The following is a 25707-nucleotide window of genomic DNA, read 5'->3' on the forward strand; positions in this document are numbered from 1 at the left end:
GGTGCCTATTTTTTACGTATTACATTTATGTAAAACACTTTTGTGTCGTCAATTATGAATGTAAATTGTAATTGTCCATATAAGTTAGATTATTTCATCTTTACGAAACACGATTATTCCAATAACCCGCGTACCACAAAACTGAAAGCAAACATCGAAATATTAAGAAATTCTAACAATAAACCTTCATTATTTAACAATATTTACATACGGACACTTTCGCCTATTTTTATATATATCTAACAAATTGATATATATACTCTTATTTATATGTTCCTCTTCAAGAGATAGCCTGTAATATGAATGTGACTAGTTTATACTACCATGTGGTGTTATTCTGAACTATGTAGTGTATGTACAGTTTTTACACCTCAGGCTATAATGGCCTCTTGAAAGAAAAAGCAAGGAACGTAACTTCATAGAATTCCATGGATTCACTGTGCAGGTGCCGGGTATAATGCTTGAGGATGAATTGTAAAGCAAGCAAGACTCTGTGTTTGGCACTAATCGGTGTAACATAACTCCTGAAGATGCCCCGTGGAGGGTGAAACACGTGTAGAGTAGATTAACGGTGGCAGTTGTGTAATTCGCATTGTTTGCCGCATACGCATTTATTAGCGGGCAGGCGGGCGGTGCATTTTGTTGCACGACTACCACTGCATGTGCGGAAGTGGCTAAACATTGGTCCTTTTCTTACTTGCAAAGCAAGCCTCCAATGTATTGGCTTTCGCACTAGTAGGGAATAACCTAACCTAACCAAATTTCAACCTAACCTAACCAAATTTTAAATGATCCTACTAACGCTGCTTTATATCTGATCCAGAAATGAGCTGCTGTTTGCTCTTGGCATACCTAAACCCTTCAGATGATATAGTTTACCGCCATAAAAACGCCTTTAAGTTTGCTATGAGCTTCTCTTCATCAGGCAAAGCAAATGACCTCTGTCTCGCCTGTTGTTGTTAAGACGAGGTCTACAATGCTATCTGCTTACCTAAAAGAAACCTATTTACTCTGGACTTGAAGGCTACCAATTTATAGTTGGTTGGAAAAAACGACGCTGGCAGATTGTACTATGCCTTCGCTATTCCTACTATAAAGGTAGTATCAAAAATCTTAGTGCAGGTTAAAGGGATTTCAAACGTATACGGGTGTCGTGAATCCGTGCGTCTTGTATATGCCCAGCTTTGCCCAGCGATGGCGCTATGGTGGAAATTTTATAAAGATATATAAATAAAAATGAGAAAGGTAAGAGAAGTAAAATTGTCCACCTGAAATAGAATCATTGGGACTTTGAACTCTTTTGAAATTCAAAAGGAAGTACACGGGTGGATGCTAGTATATGATTTTCTTCTATAAAGACTATGCTGCAAATTTCCTGGATCTCTTACCGAATTAGTCCATCGATACTAATGAAACCTGAAGTGTCCACTTGACTTATATGGACAGAGGATTTTTGAGTTTTTCGGTCTAAGATCGAGGATAGACTTGATTAAAACGCAGATGGAACTCGACTACGAGGCCTCATCCATAAGCTGGTCCGAATCACGCACGATACCACAGTAACTGAAGCAATACACGAGACCTGCACAGGTGGTGTGACAGTGTGCCATAAAGCTAACAAAATTAGTCAGGATCCTCACTAATGAGGAATACGAGGAACAGAAGGGTCAAGAGTCGTTCAGCCTCTCTCCAATAGCTTTATTTCCAGCCTATCCTTGGTAAACCTTGTAACGATGGGTTAACTTTAACCAAGATAAGCAGAAAGGGAGACGGAGCCCAAAATCACAAATCCAGATTTTTGGTGCTGGTAGCAAGGCTTTCGGACGACTTTAACATCACAGTGGTACAGAAGAGGAAATCACGACACTATCTTTATAAATGAAGAAACGGCTGAGAGAATTATGATATTTAAAAAAAGAACAGAGACGAAAATCCAATGTTTAACATGTAACTCGAAATCATATAAAGATATATGTTACATACAATATTAACAACATATAACAATTAAAGGGCAAGATATACTATCACTAACACATTTATATGTTGGGTGATGTCAAATTTTCGACATCACCCTGTAGAGTACCAGAATGTTCAAGGAAAGCTAAACGCGTGACGCCATCAACACAGATCGATAGTCGCTCAACGAGCTATAGAGACCTTGGGATTTTTATACTAGATTCAATAAGAAACAAGTTAAAAGTAGTTGACAAAACCCAGTAAATTGGTAAGTGGCATTAAGCTGAAGTGGCAGAACTTAAAGTCAAGAAGCTAGATGAAGGCTACATCCAACTGGATCAAATGGAAATTTATAGGGAAAGCCTATAAGTGAACGTCTTACAGTTGAAATAACCCAGAAAACATACACCCACCATTTAGATATTTAAACTACAATAGAATTTAACAATTGCTAACACTTATTGATAATAACTGCTCCAATCCATACAACTAGAATTTTATTATCATAAACCCCGGGAAGAATTGACATAATTCTATCTATTCAAGATTAGCCGATAAAAGCATGAAGAAATGTTCGTATTTCAAAAAAAGAATTACACTTTTTTTTTAAATTTACAAACTAAATATATCAACCTACTGAACAGACCAAATTCTCTTTATATTAAAACTAATATAGGCTGAGAAGTCAAACTTGAATTGACGGTAGTTGTAAATTTAAGTCTAATGGTAATAAAAAAATGTTTGAATTTAGAATTATAGTAAATATTTCGTTCATTCACATTAAAAGTGCTATGATCATTGTCCGCAGACGTAATTTAGGATACAACGATCAAGTCACTGTGAACTCTGCTTTCTAATTTGTACATGCAAGTAGGTCGTTGGACAATGTTTTACAGCATTCTTAATTCAAATGAATATTTTAAGATTTCATATTATGTATTCGATATAAACCTATCTTATTGCACGGCAAGATCCCGGTAGATCTTAGTTTATATTTGCGCTTTCCATTTTGTTTTTTTTTTCACTTCACTCAGAGTCTGATTCAGTTTCGTCGGATTCCGACTCGGAGCTGGTGACAGGTTCGCACTTTATAAACTCTATCTCCTTTCGCACTTTTCGCGGCCGCCCACGCCGCTTGCCCACTGCTGGTGCCTGACCGTCGTCCATCACAGTTTTCACCATCTGCGATATCCGCTTCAGATGCTGCTGCTCATGTCTCTGCAGGTGGTTATTCAAGTACCTTTTGATCTTGAACTTTTTCCCGCATTGGCCACACGCGTGCTGGTAGTTTGTCTCGTCTACCTCCACGTGGACGGAGTTGTTGTGCCTCCTCAGGTAGTGTGCGTGGGCAAACTCCTTATCGCACTTTTCGCAACGTATTTTCGGCTTGTCCGGGTGCACTATCTTCTTGTGCTTTTTCAAACGCACCGCTGAATGGAAGTACTTGTCACAGAGATCACACTTCACCTTCTTCTCAAACGACGTGTGGACTTGCATGTGTTCCTTAAGGTATTGGTCGTTTTTGAACTCTTTCAGACACTCTGGACATTGGACTTTCGATTCTAAGGGCGGATGAATGTTTAGTATGTGACGTTTCATGTGATGCCGCGACTTGAAGGTCATGGGGCAGAATACACAGCGATGCCTTTCCACCTGCGAGTGCTGGAAGTGAAGATGCCTGTTAAGGTTTAGGTGGCTCTTGTAAAGTTTCTGGCAGATGTGGCATTTATATTTATCTTTGTCGTCGCGATGGCAGGCGTCGATGTGGTAACGTAGCTTGTATGGCACGCTGAACTGCTTGCCACAGTCGGGGCACTTGATCTCGGGCAGCGTGGTAGGATGTGCTCGTTTGACGTGCATATGCAGAGCTCGTCGCGTGCGGTACTCCTGGAAACAGAACTGACAATAACACTTTTCCGATTCAGAGTAATGTTTGTTCATCCTATGCATGTACAGGTAGTGTTTATTCTTGAATGTCTTCACGCAAATGTCACAGGTGACTGCAGATTCCTTGGACGAATGCACTCGTGTGGTATGCAAGTATAGATTCTGGTAATTCTTGAACTCTTTGCTGCACTTCTGACAGATGTAACGCTTGGTCCTTTTGGGGAACATGACTGGTTTCCAGGTGGAAAGGACGGACTCGTACATTTCGCGCTGCTCATCTGTCAAGGTTGAACTGGTGACGCTGATGAACTTGAGCGGCTGAGAGGCATCTGGCGCTGATGTCACCGGAGCCTCCTTTTTTAAAGGCTCTTCAGGTTTAATTGGTTCTTCCATTTTTATCTGAAAATATAATAAATAATATAATTTATGAGGTCATTTAATTTATTTTGTTTTATTTATTTATAATTGAATTTTGCAAAAGAGATCATTCGCAGAATCTTAGTCGAATGGGCAGCAGCATTTCAGGTAGTTCCAAAAAATCTCACCAAAAATACCGCAACGTTGGAAGATTGATTGATGATTTATAGATCCAAGACATGGGCCTTATTATAGTCCTCAAGGTCACATAGAAAGGGCATACAACATCACCCAGAGAGCAATAGAGAAGGCATAAGCACAGTTTTGCTGTGAGATCAAATTAGAATTGAAAAGTTCCAAAGAAGAGCTAAAGTCATCATAGCTTGAAAAATTTCTCATCTGATGTGGCAGTAGCCAGGGCACATTGCTAGTGTAAAGGTTCGTGAGCATTGAACATGACCCAGTAGACACACTGATAACGTAGTTAAGATCTCAGGAAGTCTTTCGGTGCGGGCGGTGCGAGACTAGATGCTTTGGTGGAGGCCTATACCTTGCAGTAGGTGTCTATTGGTTGACACAATGATGATTCATTATTAAAAAAGCTAACAGACTACTAAAAACTGACAGCGGGAAAAACATACATATAAGATATTGCTTGTAACAATACTCCGCAGTTATTTCTTCGCTTAAAAATGAAACATTGGTCTGTGACACCTACTAATTTTGAAATATATCTTATTGAACCTCGGGCTTTGCTTCCAAAACAAAAGGTTAGATTGTTTTTTAGACAAATAATGATCATTAACCTATTGAATGCCAATAGACATGTCTGTCCAAACTCCCTGGGTGTGTACGGGTCATATCTACCCCAAATAAAGTAACCGCCATTATATTAAATCAACTTAGAAACAGTGTCAAAAATCTCTTGCTCTGGATGTACTACAGAGCACATATATTTTATTTATCATTTTAAAAAAAATTATTTCTAACACTGAGAGGCGCCATGTTACAGCACATGAAGGGTTAACTGACACTATTATGGTTATTGGAAGATGCTGCATGCAAGGAGCTTTCTACTGGTCCTTTAATAAATCTATCGGGGTGGCCTATGCCCAACAGTGGACATCCTACGGCTGAAATTACGATGACACAATTGCCTGTCATCTATGTATCAACTTTCTAAGGTAACTAAAACATATCAAGATTTATATACTGACTTACAATTATGTGAACATTAACATTGCACTTTCTCATCACACTAGATATGAGGAGTTCCATAGAGCAACAAAAGTGATAGACAGCCTGTGGTGACTGACTGGGGCATTTAGAACCTCTTTACATTATATACTATCAGTTTGTGTCGCTTAGTTTTGTATGTATGTTTGTTTTGTCTGTCTATTATTAACTATTATTTTACTGTTTCCTAGTTTTGTAAAATTATAATTAAATTACCACTATTTTTATTTATTTAATCTGTTCATACAATCTATACACTCGCAAAGCCCAATATTAACAGCAACTAAAGTATTATAGTAATAGTAAGCTACCGGCTCTTGAAAATGCTCCAGATGTTGCATCCCAGCAGCAACTAGTGAAAGGAATCTTAAATTGTCATGGTCTAAACCAGTGATTCCCAAAGTGGCCTATATCAACCCCTAAGGGTCTACGACAACCTGCAAAAGGTCTATGTCAGCGAAAAAAATTTGGAGGTCCATTAAATGAAAATTGGGGTCCATGATAGTGGATCTCAACACACACTGATAGTACCTATTTACTTACATCATACTATCTTATAATAACAAAACATTTACATTATTTATAAAAGTACCTAAAAGTAGTATTTTGAGTAGTTTTAATTTAAATTCAAATAATAAATGTATAAATTAACATTTGTTTTTACTTTAAGTTTTTAACACTAAACTTCACTACAGTTAGAAATTTACAGGAAATCAATATCAGGTAAGTAAGGGGTCTACCCAACACGGAAAAGCATGGCAAGGGGTCTACGACACAATAAAGTTTGGGGAACTCTGGTGTAAACAAACATCTATTATCTTCTAGGAATATCTATCTTATAAGAAAAGATTGATAGGATACATCTAGTATATGGGAGTAACTTCCTATATGATCTCCCACCATGGATCATCAGGGTGTCTCCCAGATATCGCCAACAATATCAAGGGTCTAATAAAAATTTTTGAGGAGTTGGGATGTTCACATCCAAAATGTGTGCAGTCATACTCGGTTGCGGAAACCAGCTTGTTAATACAAGAGAAGAGAGTAATAGTAATAATGCTATGGCATATCTATTATCAGCCATGAAGACATGAAGAAGATTGAATATAGAAATATTTTAAATTAAGAACTCTTTTGGTGTCTAAAGTTGTAAGCTAGATATTTTCTCTTACATTCAATCATTTTTCTTTTCAAAAATTATATTTTGATTTGTTATTGTCTGATCTTTCTGCAATGGTGTATAAATTAAAATTTTAACAGGGTCACATATAAAGAAATACATAACAGAACCATTACTATTATGGTGACTTTTGATGTAATTTTAATTTAGGTATACGGCTGTTATACCTAAATAAATAAATATCTACATTTAAATGGTACATATGTAACAAATTAAAGTGAATTATTGCATATATTGCAATATTTCATAATTTACAAACAAGTTCAACCATCTTAACTTTAATAAAGCCTGCTATCTCATAGAATAGATACCATAATACTATATAATACGATATTTAGACCTGAAAATATCGAATAAATTCAAGTGTTTTATTTTAATTTTAAATGTAAACTAGTATTGATAATGCAGATAAACAATTTGTTCCGTAACGTACATATATGTGAAGGTCAAAAAATTTAAGTAAAGTTTTATCAACAAACTAAAGAAGTTTATATCCGACTTAATATATAAGTACGTAGACTTACCTGTAAGTTATTTCTCAATGATATAAAAATAATAAATATCACAACACGTCATTAGTTTCAACAGAAACAATCACAAAAGAAATATCTATTGCCTCCATAAGTGGTTATTAAATGCAGTAAAACAATTTTAACACAATATATATTGACATATATCCAACTACACACAATCTTATGTCATCACAACTATATTCAAGTCTTAAACACTATTTAATCTTGCAACAAACAATAATAAACATTAATTATTATAAATTAATGTATTTAATCGTAATATTGTTTGACAATTGACATTTGCCGTGTTGTTGCACAGTATAGATAACATATTACATGTTACTAATTTTTTTTTTAAATAAATACTTTTTTTAAATATTCCGATTTTTATTTCTGATAAATCATTTAAAAATTAAATTAGAAAATAATCGTGTTTATATTAACATTAATATGTATTAATTTTTGCTTGATTTACTATGTATAAATATTTACTTATAAATAATTCAATTCAAATATACGATTTAATCAACTAAAACATTAAATATAATGTTTAATTAAATATTTTTATTCAATATAAGGTTTATTTATAAGTAATAAATGAAACATCGAATAAGCCACGTGCCGTCGTTCTGAAAATAGCAGTTGTGTTTTCCTCGGTCCTATATAAGAAGATAGTTTGTAAATAATTTGATAAAATGCGTGAAATTGTGCATCTTCAGGCGGGGCAATGCGGCAACCAGATCGGTTCGAAGGTACGCTTACTAATTTTAAATTTCATTTGTATTTCGTTCGTTAATAAAAATGAAAATCTATTTATACGTCTGATATGCTCTATTTGGCATCTGGACGCAGTATCATGGTAGAGCGATTCGGAAAAATGCAACAATTTCTTACAAGAGGTATATTTAAAATAACATCGTAGAATGTAGTAAATTAAAAAATATTTATTTACACACAAAAAAGTTAATATATATTTCTACATATACATATTAGTGGTGGTACTCTTACATATAACTCTTGCCTGTTAATATGAGAAAACATAAAATGTTTTAGTCTTCATTTATTATTATAGATACAGGACTTCTATACAGTTTTAAAAGTAGAGAATCACAGAGGTAGAGTGACTTCTCCTGTGTGTGATGTAAAAAGTATGACTGTTCCATAAGGAAACCTTTTTATTGATATAGTTACATGGATATTTATACTCCTTGTGGAAAAACATCATGATACACACAATACAATTTAAACCTCATTGGTACGTGACGGCTTACTGTGACTCGTAATTATTGCGGTGTGATCTGCAGAATGCCTATTTAGTAATGTTTCTATCTGTTTTGTCATTGTTTGACTATAAATAATTAAATGTTCTCAGTGAGATAGTTATAAGGTAACAATTGTAACTAATATTATATTTCTAAGTTTTTAAATTTGTACTTTATTACTGCCTTTTGTTACTGTTAAGCTCCAATAAAGTAAATAAATAAATGATAGATTCCCACAGTGGCGTAGATAGCCAACCAGACGCTCTTTTCTCTTTAAGAGTGACATCTGTCGGAACTTGTGGGTTAACAACTGAGAAATAATATATACGAAGACCAGGGAAGGAATTGATTGTAAATATAGATATTGTGAGGGACGGAAGATATAATAATATTAGAGTCAATGTATTCTTATTATGACATGAACTCTGTTAAACAGATTATATTAGACCCTTAAATATTATTGTTGGATTGATCCTAGGGCAGTCTTCGAGGTTAAGATAAGCCAAAATTAAAAGTAGAAATGTGTATATAGACTTTGTGGTGTCTATGATGTAAGGTAGCCATTTTGAATTTCATGTTCGTCGAAATTTAAAATTATACGCTGGTCGATAGTATCCTAGTTACAAAGAAGACGTTTGCAGAAAGAGGAATTATGCTGGTATAGGCAGACACCAATACCTCACTTTGCGTCGTGGTTACGTTCCAAAAAAAGCAAACAGTGAATTAAGATTTTCTATAGCAAACCATGTAAAGATGGCAGATAGGTTCCAGGGTTACGAAAATACAACTTTTTAAAAAGAAAATTGAACAAAGTATACATTTAAAAAACCAAAATGATATAACTCTGCCAATAAATAAATTGGAAAGAAACAGAAACAACACGTTTAAATTTATATTTATATATTCTATTTTTAAAAAAAGCACAACACAATACATTACAACACACTACGTAATTGAAACTGAACTCCAAAATTAGCAAAACAAAGTGAAAATAAAATTATTAACATAGCGTTGATTTTTATTTAGTAATGGAATCCCCGAGTTTTGATGGCAATGCGTAATTAGAAACAAAAGTGCGTTCATCTTTTGAAAAAAAAAGACTCGAACACAAAACAACGCAACCTCGAAAATCTAACGACGCACAGTGAATATTTGTACTAATTAGGCATTTTATTTTGCTTTATTTGCTATTTTATTGTTCACACTTATTCTTATTTTTAACTTTCATTTCTTCGAAACTTCGAGACCCTTGATATTCCTTCTAAAACCTCGAGTAAACTGTTTAGTAAGATGGACTCCGCAGATGCGACATCGCTTATGTATTAATTTAAATTAAAAACATATTTATTCGAGTAGAAATTCACACACTTGAATCGTCTATTATTTTAACATTATAAGTAGTGAACTACCACCGGCTCGAAACGCTGGTCTGTTGAGAAACTTAATAATTAAATATACGAGTAAAGATAGACAGACAAATCTGCAAATATTTAATGGAATCAGACGGTATTTAGCGGAATTCCATCCTAAGTAAGAAAAAGACCAATATTTAGCCACTTCCGCACATGCAGTGGTAGTCGAGCAACAAAGTGCACCGCCCGCGTTTATTGTTTACCGCGTGCGGTAAACAATGCGATACACAACTACCGCCGTTAAATTACTCACAAACACGTGTTTCACCCCTCCACGGGGCATCTTCAGGAGTTATGTTACACCGATTTGTGCCAAGCACAGAGTGAGTAAATTTCTACCGATTGCTTTTTCTGCGATTTTCCTGCAAAGTTCGAGGAATATTGGTCTCTTTTCTTCCTCCTTTATTAACGCGGCAATCAACTCCTCGCAGATCTTCATGCGTAACCAGCATTCGGAGTCGATTGGCTTGTATATTATCATCAATATTTGATATAACTGTGTGGGATTTAGAGTGCGTTGGAGTAAATTTGAATTGTTTATTGTTCCTAGTTCTGGGAGATAATATCGGACGAGCATGGCATCGACCAGACCGGCCATTACCGCGGGGACAGTGAACTACAGCTGGAGCGGATCCAGGTCTACTACAACGAAGCTGCTGATGGTATTTAGTATCATCCAGGTCTATCACCTGATAATAAAATACGAGACTGTAATATATATAACAACATTTTTATTGCTTAGTTCTCTATGTCGGATTTATCTTTACTTTTACCAACGGTCGGTTGGTCTACCAGATTTACCATTGAATCTTTTATCTTTTCCATGCAGATGCATTCGTACAAAACTTCCGTAAGACCAGTCTTCTCTTATGCAAACGTTGTATTCGCGCATCCAAAACCGCTGCACCTGGATAGCCACCGGGGCGGAGTGGTATCAGCGTAATGTAGACCCTTCAAAGCGACCTCAAACTCCTAAAGGTCCAAGAATTCTTCAAGGCTTGCTCATAGACTTATTTTAAGTCGGCCTCTTCTCACCCAAACCCTCACACAGCCTAAGCCAAAAGCCAAGAGATGACCCAAAGACGTACTCCTCACGCCCATCACAGGGTTCTTGTCGAACACGCACCGACCACACCCGCTGCAGATACTCACAACACTACAAGCGCTAACCGCACAGCACCAGCGACACTAGTTTTCAGGAGGCAGCCGCCCGCTCCCTAACCGCGAACAGCGTGGGTTGACCGAGGTTGGATCAGGATCCATCCTTGGCTCTCCTGTTGTCCACGCTGCCGTCCCAAGCATACACACAACATCAACACTACACAGCTCTACTCGGGTAGAGCGGTTCACTACGTGCGAACGTCATCGTACAACTGGAACGCGTCTGTCCAGCTTCTGTTTTATTTTTAAGTTCAAAAGTTAAGTAAAAGCCCCGAAGCTAACATCATCACCTTCAACCGAAACCAAGTAGTCCATGCAAAACTGTGTTATATTGGATTCCTACCCTAAACTTTCTCGATGAACGTGGTTACGACTAAGGAGTAGGTAATTTCTTTAAGAAACTTCACGAATCCATCTAACATTATGTTACTAAATCACTTAAGATGTTTACTTCCAGGCAACCGATACGTGCCGCGCGCTGTGCTGGTCGACCTGGAGCCGGGCACAATGGATGCAGTGCGCTCATCATCCTATGGACATCTGTTCAGACCAGACAACTACGTGTTCGGACAGAGTGGAGCCGGTAAGAGAACTTACTGCAGGCATGGAAAATTCCTAGTAAGAGAAATTATCCAACGAAGAACATATGAGGCTAAGAGAATGGTATAAAAGGTTAAAGAATTTAATATGAAAATAATTCACTTGTAAGAAAAATTACCAGATAAAATTAATATGTATTTTTATATATTTACATTATTTATTTATATGTAAGACTCGCAACTGTAATTATATATGTACAAAATAATATTGTAGTTAAACTGGGGGACAGATATAAGTCAACATTTATAAAAAATTACAAAATTTTTCCAATGCTTGGTGCTGCAAAGGGGTGACTAAACCGGAGGTATCTAACTTTACTCAAACACTTCTTCACATTCAGGTTCCCACGATCTTGACTATGTCATCGATCCATTTAGAATGGTATACCTACACTGCGTCTACCGGATTTTGATCATCACTCTTGTCACGGACCTTGTACTCCTTTACTTACCCCTTACTTCAGACGTGCATTTCTTCGAGTTACTCCCGTGACTTTTATTTTGCGTATTATATATAATAATTTTATTACAGGTAACAACTGGGCGAAGGGACATTACACCGAAGGTGCGGAGTTGGTGGACTCGGTCATGGACGTGGTGAGGAAGGAGGCGGAACCCTGCGACTGTCTGCAAGGTGAGCTAAAATGGTATATTTGTAAGACTATACCTGGCAACACTCTAATACAGTGCACGTCACTTTGACACATGTCAAGATATAGTGCGGCCATTACCTTATATATATACTAGCTGATACCGCAAACGTTGTTTTGGCATGTATGTTATTTCTAGGAAACATTAAAAACAATAAAAAATAAGGGTTGATCGTAAAGGAATGAAGACTTTGGGTTATATGTATTTTTGTATGCTGTATCATAAAAAAAATAAAAACAAAAAATTTTGACTAAAAATAAAAAATAAATTAGGGTTGGAACACCCTTACCATTTGGGGGGATGAAAACTAGATGTTGTGGGATTCTCCACCCTGGCCGGTATGCGCGCTGAGATTCACGAAAATCGGTCGAGCCGTTTCGGAAGAGTTCAATCACGCACACCGTGACACGAGAATTTTATATAATATCAACAGCAAACATCATATATGTGGGAGTGAATCACGCAGGCGAATAACAGATGTTTTTAGATATTTTTTAAACACTTTAATTTTAAATTTCACTTCTTACATAGTTGATACCAAACGGCCCATCGCCATCTTCCGAGAGAATGCTATAATTCATTCCTACTCTTCATTCTTTCATCAATCAATCGCTCACTTCCTACACTCTTACGTTCCGTTCCCACATATATATGTACAGATATTAGAATTTCCAATGGAACCGATTGAGAATGACCTGCTGGATGTCTTATCCCTTTGGGGCACGCTGGTATTAAAAATGTCCCACCTTTTTGATGCATAATAACGCATGGAGAGACATTTCTCGACCCACTTGGAAATATTCGAATAGTTGCGCGCTTATACATTTTTTTCTGAACTTTATTATTTAAAGTAATTGGCAACACCGTTAGCAATTGTTAAAAATATACTCGATTGCGCTGGCAAGGTTTATCATCATATGTCAGGTTCATCAAATGTTGAAACCGAATATTTTTAGTAGTAAATAACAGAATTATCTTTTTTTATTTTTTTAAATCATTGTATATCCTTATTAATAATAACACACCAATTTTGTTAAATTTTGAACGAAATAAAATTTCTATGCAACATGGGTATTTTTATTTTCTAAAATTCCGTGCCTTAAAGGGTTAACAGAGTTGTCTCTCAACCATGTTCTTGGATATTCTCTCGTTCTGTGCTTCATGTGGTCTGCACACTGCCATTTGAAGTTGAACTGCTGGGTAATATCGGTTATCTTTTAAAGAATATTCCTACCAAATTTGAAGACTAATTGTTATGGTTCCAGAGGTATCCAGACGAATCAATATAAAGGGTGGACCATAAATTTTTGCACTTTCGAAACATGTGTAGAAATAAAAGTACAAATGCTATTTTGTTTATGATTGATTTACCATAATTATCATTTTTTTAAATTTATTTATTAAAAATTACATCGTCGACATGTGCTCCGTCTCGCCGTTGGCACTCCTGTAATCGACTATTGTTTGTGTGTCGTTGCTATTTGCAAAAATTTTTGGTCCACCATATATAGGCGATCTCTCATATATATAGATAGAATTATCTGATCTATCAGTTCTAAATTGCTTAGATATCCTATTTAAGCATACTTCTTTCATATACCGTCTGTCTGTGCACACGTTTGAATTCTCCCATAGTAATATTAAAAATATCTCATAGTCTTCTTGTATTGTCGCTATTGTCTGCGTGATGCCAACCCAACTCCTCGAGAAATCCCAACAGATCTTGTTGCCAGCGATTTCTCGAAGGCACTTCACGGATCTGAGATATTTGGTAGCCCTGTAAAATGCAGTCTCGTCCTCATCCAAGCACTTCCTGCACAGAGGATTGTTCCTAAGACCTAATGTATGTTTTTTAAAAAAACAACGACCAGTTAAAATACTATTTATTTAAAAAGTTTCTTTTTAAATAAATAGATACTTTTTTTTGGGCTTCCGCTATTGGGGACCTGCCTCCACCCCTATCTCATTTGGGACAGTGTTGTTTATTAGGTTTTTTTTTTTCACTGACTTTTTATTTTTATTCTCTGCTATCATTCCTCACATAATCTAACGTTCTATTCTTTGATACCACAATTGGATGTCATTCTCTTTCGTTCTAGTTCTCGTTCTTGCATCACCTTCTAGTTTCTCTATTTTACGTTTTTCACTGTTTTACATTATTTAACGTTTTACACATTTTTACATTGTTTTACCTTTTTACATTATTTTACGTTTTTCACATTTTTAAAATTTTTTGCATTATTTTACGTTTTTTACATAATTTTACATTTTTGCGTTATTTCACGTTTTTTACATTATTTTTACGCCTTTAACTTTTTTTACATTTTACATTATTTTATTTGCATTAGTTAACATTTTAGATACAATTTTATGTTTATATTATATGCTATACATTGTTTCACTTATTTATTTCTGTAACATATTTAACAATTGCTTTACAAAACAAACATATTGCAGGTTTTCAACTGACCCACTCGCTGGGAGGCGGCACGGGTTCTGGACTGGGCACGCTTCTACTGAGCAAGCTTCGCGAGGAGTATCCTGACAGGATAGTGAACACCTTCAGTGTTATGCCGTCGCCCAAGGTGTGAACTGTTCGTCGCTTGTGGGTTAATAATATTTTCCTCGGTATAAGTGGACTGTATTTGCGGGGCGGTTGACAAATTACGCGGTATGAAATATTATATATATTTTATTGCAACAAAAAAAAAGAATAATAAGATAGGAAAGCCAAGGGCCAAGCCACCATATCAGCATTAATTCTGGTCTTCAGATTCCTGAGAGCAGCGCGGATCTCGATCCTCGATGTAGCATTGATAATTCCACAGTTAACACACACGTGGTGTGTATGTGGTTAGTATTGTTACAAAGCACGAGTTACAGAACCATCTAAACAATAAACACAGAACCCTAGTATCAAGAAAATGCGTGACCTTAAAGTTATGTAATTTTTTGTGTACGGTTCTCGGAAATTCTAACCGACTACTATCTCGAACTTACTAGAACCTTATCCGTGGTATAAATAGGTGTACTCCCCATATCGACAGTTCAGTGTTGTTTTTCGAGTTATAAGACTGGACAATGAAACACCGCTGGTTCACAAGAAGTCTTGTACTTTAACACAAAGTTTGCTTTCGCTCAGTCCATACTACACTCCCAAATCGCTCAAGAAATCGCTGTCCAAATAACTTACCAAATAGTCACTTTGTATCACTGATCGTAGATCTTAATCTTATAACTTGAAAAACAACACTGAACTGTCGTCATGGGTAGTACACTTATTTATACTACGGATAAGGTTCTAGTAAGTTCGAGATAGTACTCGGTTAGAATTTCCGAGAACCGTACACAAAAAATTTATAAATAACCTTAAGGTTAGGCGTGTTTACGGCAATCGTGTGTAATCGTGCTTTGTAACATTATCATTTAATTATTTATTATTTGTAAATCCATTGATTTTTGGAAAGGAGGTATGATATATTAATTGACAGTAGATCTGTAAATCCAGCATTGATTTTAACAAATCACTTCGTATATATATAAAGTGACTGACTAAGTGTTTTTTGTATCGGATGCAGGTGTCGGACACGGTGGTGGAGCCCTATAATGCGACGTTGTCCGTGCACCAGCTGGTGGAGAACACTGATGAGACTTTTTGCATCGACAATGAAGCCCTCTATGACATCTGTTTCCGCACTCTTCGCCTCGCCAGCCCCACGTACGGTGACCTGAACCATCTAGTCTCCGTAAGTGTTTGGCTTTTTTTAAGGCCCCCTTTATTGGGTATCTTCAGAGTGACTTTTATTTCTTCTTCTCTTCTTATATTTGTAGTGGAGTTTAACAGGTTAGGTAAGCAATGTTAGAGACAACACCTAACGAGCTGGAGCACAAAAATTATAACGCTCGGATGAAAGATAGACACAGTTTATTTTAAAGGTCATCCGCCTACAACTTCAGATACACCGACTCCGTAATAAATTATGTCATGCGAATGAAATAATTTTTACATAAAACTTTCACCACTCATTTGTAAATATTTAACATTGATTCAAATTTCATATAAGATAGTATTTATTTCAATATTCCATCACAGAACTAAAGTTTTAAAACAAATTCACAAACAACAACACATATGTCACTTGACGCCGTTCGCCATTATTATATTTCATAATATTTTTTGGCGTGAGACGCGGTTTTGACAGCCGCCTACAAATCATACGCCGCGCGTCCTTACATTTTGCGCATGCGCAGACCGATGGATTGACAGATAAGCGAAAGCATTTTGACAACTGTGATTACTTCGCTACATATTCTTCAAAATTTCATTCATTCGTCATCTATTTTTCGTCACAATATCTTACACTCTACTGACTTACATGTCGCAATAGACTTCGGAATATCGGAACAAGACGCTGACAAATATTCCATCCGGAACAAACATACAGCAGACTATTAACACGATAATCATATGAAACATATTTTTATTTATTTAAAATAAAAATGAACATAGCTTTTGCATATATAAGTTTATATATTCCATATAGCTCACGATGTCGGGGGTGACCACCTGTCTGAGATTCCCTGGACAGCTGAACGCGGACCTGAGGAAGCTCGCTGTAAACATGGTGCCTTTTCCAAGGCTCCACTTCTTTATGCCAGGTATGTGACAATTGGTGATATCTTCAAACTCTTACAGGATTTCTAATTGAATTTCAGTGGCAGTTCTTCTGCCAAGATATAGTATTTATGAGAATTCTGGACAAAAAATCGAAAATTATCCAAGGTTGTTAACATTTTTGTGGGATATCAAACAATCATTGGATAGACTTGATATGATAATACCACGAGCCGGTAGATGCGACGTGGGCAGGTCCCCCACTAAGTGGGCTTACGACTTAGTTAAAGTCGTGGGAAGTCGATGAATGTGGGCAGCGCAGGACCAGTCCTAGAAGCGATCTTTGAGGAAGGCAGTGGGCGTCCATCGGCTAAAAAGAAGACAATTCAGAAAAAAAGAACGAGCAGTCAACGAGTGGTAGATGTTGGAAAGGTTCTAAACATTTATTCCATATCCAGATAAAAATAACTTATGTATATTTATCTTTAAATGAAGTCTATTGAAGATAAATAATTTCAATCCAGGATTCGCACCACTCACGGCAAGGAACAGCCAAGGTTACAGAGCGCTGACGGTACCGGAGTTGACACAGCAGGTGAGAATGTCCTACCCCGAGCATCCATATCATTCTGCAAGTCCTGCTCTGAATGGAAAACTTACTACAAGTCCAGAACCAAATTCAAACTCCAAGAATTGCTATCACGACCCTCCTGAAACGAATGGCAAACACTGGTAGGCATCTTATTAGGTGGACCTGGATGCAGGCAGAGCAAAACTGGTCATAGTGTCCAATTTTGGGGGAGGCATACCCTTGCAGTGGGCGTTTAAGTTTCAAGTGTTTTGAAAGACTCATGACTTCAGATGGAATTCAGAAGTTAGATGTCGACATATTAAAGTTGATGATAGTAAGCCGATTCCCACTGATTATTTTGGTATATTGGTAATCACTGGGTGATGTCTATGTCCAGCAGTGGAGTTCTGGGACTAAAATATACTCCTGCAAATCTTTCATTTCATTTAAGATAGAGAATCTCCCTCTACATATAAGGTGCTTTACTTTTAAAATAGTAATGGTAAATCCAGATGTTCAGCCCCACAAACATGATGGCGGCTTGCGATCCCCGCCACGGTCGCTACCTGACCGTCGCCGCCATCTTCCGCGGCCAGATGTCCATGAAGGAGGTCGACGAGCAGATGCTCTCCGTACAGGACAAGAACTCCAGGTGACTGGACTCTATACCGACATTTTTGTCACGTGGTTACTTTGTCCAAACGTAACTTTTAAATTCCCGCCAATTTGTAAAAAAAATGACAGTCTGATGCAAAATAAATAATTCTATTTTCAAATCCTATTTTTGTAATGTATTTATTACAAATAGCAAAAACAAAAAAAATAGGTTATCACGTGTCTTGAATTATAAAGTATATACATACACTCAAATATTAGCTACCGCAATAATAATTATAGTGATACAGGATGATCCAATATTACACTATTATCATAGTCAAATACTATGTTGTTTATTTGGTCGAATGCGCTGACATGTCGTGTTTTAACTTTGTTGTATAGAATATTGTTCTCTAAAATTATTCCATAAAAACATGCAAATATATGTATAATACTCTATATGCTATAAATATCTTTTAAAAACACTAGACTAAAATTTTTACAATAAATCCATAATGGCGATGACATGTAATTTTATATTGCCGCCATTTTGTATAAATGTCACGAGACTCGTACAGTACCCGGCGATAAATAGAGAGTTGTCTCTCTCGCACGAAATACAACGACTAACAAAACGTCACATAGTGTAGTGTGGGACAAAGATAGTGCTCTACGAAGCAAAAATTAGCCGATTGTCACTTTGCAAAGGTCGTACCGGGTATTGTAAATGAGTTCGATTTTTAAATATTATTTTTATTTTTAAAATGGCCGGTGCTAAACTTTTAATGTCACGGATGTAGATTAAAAAGAAAAATCATAGAAAATATATTTGGTCCCTTGATTCTCATCTAACAAATCTAACCAAAGTACGAAAATTTCAATTGGTCTTATTTTATTTCGACAAAGTGTGTGGATAGGGTAAAGTCTTGCTTCTTTCTAGAACGGTATTACAATAGGTTCTTTAAATCTACGGCACCTCTTAAAAATAGTGGGGAAAACCTTCTTTTTCTGCTATATAAAAAGATAAATTTCATTTATCTCCTAAAAGGAAAAGGTTATATATCATGCACTGTTTCAGTTACTTCGTGGAATGGATACCTAACAATGTGAAGGTTGCGGTGTGCGACGTACCCCCGCGTGGGCTCAAGATGGCGGCCACCTTCGTGGGAAACTCCACCGCCATACAGGAGATCTTTAAACGCATCTCTGAACAGTTCACACTCATGTTTAGGCGAAAGGTATGAATTTGTGAATACGTGAGATCTCACAGATTTGTTTAAAAAAAAATCTAATTTCATTAAATTCGAAATATCTTTATTCAAGTAGACATATATACGCGCTTTTGAATTGTCCTCCAAATGTAATAAATAATGTAAATTAGCACAGAGTACTAAATAACTTTTTCGATGCTTTTGACATTCTGCCTTGCATCCACTGCGGTTGACATAAGGAAATAAAAATAATACATTTATTACAAATTCAATTAATAAAAATAATAAATTTATTATATATAATAATTAAAATGGCATAATCAAAATAATAATAATAATAATATCTAAATTTTTAATGTAATGAAAAATCAGGATAACACAGCAAATTTTTGTATAACTTTATAAATATAAAACACGCACAAACTTTATACACACTAACGTACTTCTAGTTGTATTTATGGTAACACAGATACATATTTTTTTTATTTAATATTTTTATATATAACACGTTTAAATGCAAAATTTAATTATTTCGCTATTTAAACTGACATCTGTAACAATGTTTATAACTGGTCAACTATATACTAGAAATACATATCGTAATGTTTTAAAAAAAAATAATAACACATGATATTTTACCCTTAATAGCCTAGAGTTTCAATTTTGATATCAATCTTTTAAACCGAATGTTCACATTACTATTAGATTTTTTTATAGGTTGGCTGTACAAATTTTACTGCTGTATAATATTCTTTTCAACGAAATTAAAAAAAAAATCTATTTTACCCTCAAGCAAACACAGTAATATTTAAAAAAAATCTCTTTTGTAAATCAGGCTATTAAGTGTTAAAATATGAGGAACCAGAGTTAACAAACTCTTTAGTATTTTTAATTAATGTTTTGTCTTTGTGTGTAAGCGGATATATTCAGCACAGAACTGCTAGATAGGTCCACATATGGTCTTTCATGGGCTTGTATATATCATCTCCAGCGGTATGCTCTAACAGGCGTTCCTGCACTGGTACACGGGCGAGGGTATGGACGAGCTGGAGTTCACGGAGGCGGAGAGCAACATGAACGACCTGCTGGCAGAGTACCAGCAGTATGAGGTACTTACACCAAATGCTGCTTCTCTTTTTTAATTGACAGTAATAAAAACGAGGCAATAGCATTCCGTAAAGTCGAGGTTCCTAGCAACTGACAACCTCTATGATATATAAAGGACTAATATATAGCTACTAATATATTGCTACATAGCGGAAGTAGTTATATAGTGGTCCTTTTCTTACTTAGGATGGACTTCCGTAAAGTAACGCCTGAATCTATTAGATGGCAGATAACAAATATTGTCCCTGTGTATCTAACACTGGGGATGTATGAGAATATATGAGAAGCGCTAAACACACAGCACCAGCGGCCATTTCACCTGCGACACTCTGCACAGGACATCGAGTCATTCACAATAGAACGAAACACTACTCACCTCACCACAACACCAGCTGTTAGAGCCGCCCGATCCATAAGAGCGAAAAGCGTGAGCGGACCGAGGTTGGATCCGGATCCATCCTTGTCTTGCCTGTGGTCCACGCTGCTACACTATGGTGCAATAAGGTCAACATCATATCGAAATTCAATAACTTTTTATTTAATATTGACATGAAATTTGAAATAGGAATAGACGAATAAGTAGAGATTTAAAATATATTATAGAAATTTATTTTATATTGTTAAAAATAATTAATATAGTCATTATATATAGATATTTTATTATAATTTTTATTAATAAATACACCAAATAGTTTCTCATGCATGTAAAAATATAATATTGTAAATATTTTAAGTAAAAGATATGTTAACGATGGTTTGAAGTTGTCCTAGATTTTTTCAAAAAACTTCTGTTTAAAAATTTCGCAACTTTGAGGTCTCATTATTAATAAATAAAAATAATTACAGAAAAATACCTTGTAAATAAAAAAACTACAGAGTTTTACCTCCGTATACCATAAACTATATATATCGTACGACATATCAGACGAAAATGAATTATGAGATGATATTAGCCTTGATGCACCATAGTGTGCCGTCCCAAGCAAATACACAACATCAACACTACACAGCTCTACTCGGGTAGAGCGGTTCACTTGCGAACGTCATCGTACAACTGGAACGCGTCTGTCCGGCTTCTGTTTTATTTTTAAGTTCACGGACCCTTTCCGCTCCGTGAACTCAGTTCCGAAGCTGTAAAAGCCTTCAGGCTAACAGCATCAACTTCAACCGAAACCAAGTGTAAGGGGCCACCCATAAACGACAGCCATTAAAAAAAACCTTACACAAGTTTTCTGTTAAGGTTGTATAATATTTTCTGTTAAGGTTGTATAATATTTTCTGTTAAGGTTGTATAATAACAAAGAAATATGTATAATAATAAAATAATAATATTTAACTAAGCCAAATTACGTTATAGATATATTGTAAAAGACAAAAGGTAATAATAAAAAAAATATTTTTATTCGAAATCGTAACATTGAAACATATGGTAGGGGTAACGATACGACCTAAATTTTTAAAATTCAATATGAAACATCTACGTATATTTAAATACTGGGTTTGTTTCTAAATAAATCCTCACTGTGTAGTGCGAGAAACATATTTTAATATATTGTTATTACAACAATACCTCGCTTTGCATCTAGACTAGCGTTGTATCCTATTTATCTCCTACTTTAAAATTGCTAAATGTCCACAGGTCGACATGCTATATGTATACACCAATACCTCGCTTTGCATCGTTTCGTTTTGCGTTTTTTTCGAAGTTGCGTCGCTGCTTAATTAGTACTAATTTTCACTGTGCGTCGTTAGATTTTCGAGGTTGCGTTGTTTTGGGTTCGAGTCTTTAACTTTTTTTTGGATTTTTCTTTATTTTCTGAAAGATGGAAACACTTTTGTTTCTAATTGCGCCATGCCATCAAAACTCGGGGATTTTCACTTTGTTTTGCTAATTTTAGAGTTCAGTTTCAATTACGTAGTGTGTTGTGGTTTTTTTTAAAAGAGAATAATAGAATTAAATAAATTTTTACGTGTTCTTTCTGGTTACAAAAAAGGTAAATATTATTTCAATTTATTTATTGGCAGAGTTATATTAGTTATGTTTTTTAAATGTTTACTTTGTTCAATTTTATTTTTAAAAAAGTAGTAATTTCGTAACCCTGGAACCTACCTCCGATCTTTACATGGTATGCTGCAGAAAATCTTAATTCACTTTGCGGCGTTTCAATTTGCGTCGTGTTTTTTTGGAACGTAACCACGGCGCAAAGTGAGGTATTGGTGTATATATATTTATTGGCTAAACTTAAAATTGACATAATTTCTTTTTTAACATACGATGGGTTTCATCTCGTATTGATGTCAAATTGAGTCTGCCATGTTGGGATGAAATGCCACAGACCTTTAAAGTACACGCAAAACAAATTCAGCGAAAGTACATATATATATCACTAGACCCCCAGAGTTTCATATTTTTACTTTAAGGTTACATTGTTTATTTGACTAAATTAAAATGATCACCAGGAAGTGGGCGTCGACGACGGAGAATTCGACGAACAAGAGGAGATACCCGAAGACGAATGTGCCGAGGAGTAAAGATGACAGCTGACATATCAGTGTTGCCACATGACAAATGAATAGGAGAAATATTATTTATTGTTATTTGTATTGCTGTTAAATATAGCTTTTCGAATTGATCTTTTTTTTATTATTATTACATTCACTGAGTTTGGGTAAATTTGTAAATAATTACTGTTGCACAATTTGCAAAATCAAAAAAAAAACTATAAGTGTATGGTGTGCGTAAATAAAATTTCAGTGAGAGTTAGTTCAAAAGGTTTTTTCAGATGAAAAGCTACAACAAGCAGCTTTCTATAATCAGACGTATATCCGTCGAAGAAATATTATATAATACATTTATGACCAACCTGCCTAACATTGAAATCAATTCGAATCCAAAAGAGTGTAAGGTTGTAACTTCAAGTAGTAAAGGCGATTTTGAATAAGTATTCCAAAAAGTTTTAGTGGTATCAAATTACAACGTCTGTTATTCTTTAGAGAGATATTTCTTAAGATTTTAAGTCATTTTCTACAAGAGACTTTCTATGTCATACCTCACACCGCACCACATAAAACCTTTTTATGTTGTAAAAACAATTTTTTAAAACTATTCATAAAGTATATGCGTCTTTAGTATACAAAAACTTATGAAGTACCTTAAGTGTTGAAGGTTACACTGATGCAATGGAGAGGGTAACACATGAAACTTTGAAACCATGGTCGCATAACTCGTAAGATTTACTTGTCTAAAGTGGCAGTAGATGGAGCACATTGCTCATGTTGCAGTTGATGAATGTTCCAACTGCAAGTAGGTCCACCATTAGGAAGACTGTCTTGTCTCAGCGAGTTGATTCCCGCAACTAAACGGCAATGCAATCTCAGTTTTGCATCATGGTTGGTCTTAATCTAAACAACCCAGCTCGCCGAGAAATCCCAGAAAACCCTTTATGTTGATGACAATCTAGGAGAGCCACATCGGTGATCCGAGATGGGAAGCCCTGTAGAGTGCTACTCCTGTACACCGAAGTTGTATGTGAGCAGCAGTCTTGTCCTCTTCTAGGCAAGCTCTACACAAAGGACTGTTCATATTGCCTAATGTAAATAGATGTTTATTAAAAAGACTATCACCAGTTCAGGTATCTGCCACCAAATGCAGTAGGGGTTGTGACAGCCGGAGCAGGGCATTAGAGAGCCGGCACACACAGGACGGCTGTCTACATAGTCAAGTTAGCTGAATGCGTGCAGCACCAGACCTATGAAAGGTCTATGAAACAAAAGTCCATCTGTTAACTTTTTTTATTAACATTATAGACAATCCGGTTGACAGGTTTCCTTGGTACTGGTCTCACATCCTCACCTCCGAACCTATCATAGTTCAGATGCTCATTTATATTTGTAATTACTTCATTATCAACAGATGTACAGTCCACAACCTCTATAGGTATATCTGTAAAAGGTTGATTATACACCGGACCTTTAGCTATAACAGATGTATCTGTTTTTAATATATCTTCACTGTTATTTTTAATTTTCTTTATGTTTTGTCTGCTCATTTCATCATTGTAAGAAGGCTTGAATTTCTTTGCTACATGATTTCGTTTATTTTTACTAACAACTTGTTTATCTAAATTAATAATATTTACTTCGCCCATATTAAGCTTTGAAACATCTTTCTCTGTATTTTCTTCCGCAGTATCCTTAGAAGGTGCAGTATCGTTCTGTTTTGATTCATTCAGCTTCATATTATGTAGTCTATATAGAACATCTTTCTGCCGTTGTAGTATCTTCTGTCTCGTCTCTTCTATAGTTTCCATCTCTGGAGCATAACACACATGAAGAGAACCTCCGTAGAAGTTTTTTGTATCGAGTATACGTTTAGCAATCCTCGCAGACTGAATTCTTTCATAATGTGCATGATGTGTTTCTGTAAATGGCTCTGAAGGATGTTGAGGTGATATGTTATACTTTATAAGTTTTCCGAACCTCATAAACAGTGCTTTTGTCTCCTGCCGTAGATTGAGAGCTGGCACTCCGAAAATGAGGAGATGATTCGATTCATTGGCCACTGTGTATACCTGAGGCAGAGAAGTTAAAATTTTTATGTAAATGTTTGGACTTTAAGATACTTTTAATCTAGCAACATACAGGGTTAGACACAGAGTTTCTATTAAAATCTACAAGTATTTTGTAAAGCAGTTTTTAATAAATATCCACATAAACCATAAAAAATATATATCTAAATACCACACAAGGAACATAAACAAATGTACGCATCGAGTACCTTCACGGCAGTGAGCCTCCGGCCCTGTCGGTAAGGGGCTCGGTCGGTGCAGAGGGGCAGCGCCCTATGGTGCGGCAGCAGGGTCTCATCCGAACCCTCTGTTTGCATTATTTACAAAATATAATTTTCTGGAAGACACTCAACTAGTGATTTTGTTGTTATTGTCAAAATGACAGATGTTTAAAATGTTGCACGAATAAAAATTTTGACAACTAAAAAAATATGAAAATGTTTAATATAAATTGTTTTAATTAAGTGTAAATTTCGATAATTTCTATTATTACGATGAAATGCTTTTTTTAAATAGATATGCGTGAGTTAAATTTCATCAAATGTAAAATAATCTACTAATATGTACGATAAATATACAGTCTGTACCGGTGTAAAAAGACAATGCATTAAGGCATTTATGTTTTAATTAATAGCTTAATTATGACCTTGTTTGATGGCCAATAAATACGTATGTTATCATGATATCAAAAAGGGTTATTTACCAAAAATTGATTATTGCAGAGCAGACATATATTGTGAATAACTGATTTTAGGTATATAGTCAACCATGTGCAAGTTGCTTGATAATATAACGTAATAATACTTGCAAATTATTCACATATTA

At 35.6% G+C, this 25707-nt stretch overlaps 3 protein-coding genes across 3 annotated transcripts; 1 reads left to right on the forward strand and 2 right to left on the reverse strand.

Moving 5' to 3' along the window:
- Positions 1–2805: 2805 nt before the first annotated feature.
- LOC137927466 (zinc finger Y-chromosomal protein-like) lies at positions 2806–7282 on the reverse strand. Its single transcript, XM_068771279.1, has 2 exons — positions 7141–7282; positions 2806–4242 (listed from the first exon to the last, which is right to left on the reverse strand). Exon 2 carries the CDS (start codon positions 4234–4236, stop codon positions 2983–2985), a length of 1254 nt encoding a protein of 417 aa, XP_068627380.1. The 5' UTR covers positions 4237–4242; positions 7141–7282; the 3' UTR covers positions 2806–2982.
- Positions 7283–7767: 485 nt separating this feature from the next.
- Positions 7768–22892, forward strand: LOC137927465 (tubulin beta-4A chain-like). The gene is made up of 12 exons (XM_068771278.1): positions 7768–7880; positions 10353–10464; positions 11421–11546; positions 12095–12196; positions 14671–14798; positions 15792–15959; positions 16758–16872; positions 17353–17423; positions 17912–18051; positions 19075–19234; positions 20215–20316; positions 22775–22892. The coding sequence occupies exons 1-12, from the start codon at positions 7824–7826 to the stop codon at positions 22844–22846; spliced, it is 1353 nt and encodes a 450-aa protein (XP_068627379.1). The 5' UTR covers positions 7768–7823; the 3' UTR covers positions 22847–22892.
- Positions 22893–24020: 1128 nt separating this feature from the next.
- LOC137927320 (RNA-binding protein 48) lies at positions 24021–25240 on the reverse strand. Its single transcript, XM_068771112.1, has 2 exons — positions 25092–25240; positions 24021–24885 (listed from the first exon to the last, which is right to left on the reverse strand). Exons 1-2 carry the CDS (start codon positions 25197–25199, stop codon positions 24097–24099), a joined length of 897 nt encoding a protein of 298 aa, XP_068627213.1. The 5' UTR covers positions 25200–25240; the 3' UTR covers positions 24021–24096.
- Positions 25241–25707: the final 467 nt, after the last annotated feature.

The sequence above is a fragment of the Battus philenor genome, unplaced genomic scaffold (genome assembly GCF_028537555.1).
Source record: "Battus philenor isolate CCGP_79_NKW_IND1 unplaced genomic scaffold, ilBatPhil1.0.hap1 SCAF_30, whole genome shotgun sequence".
NCBI lineage: Eukaryota > Metazoa > Arthropoda > Insecta > Lepidoptera > Papilionidae > Battus > Battus philenor.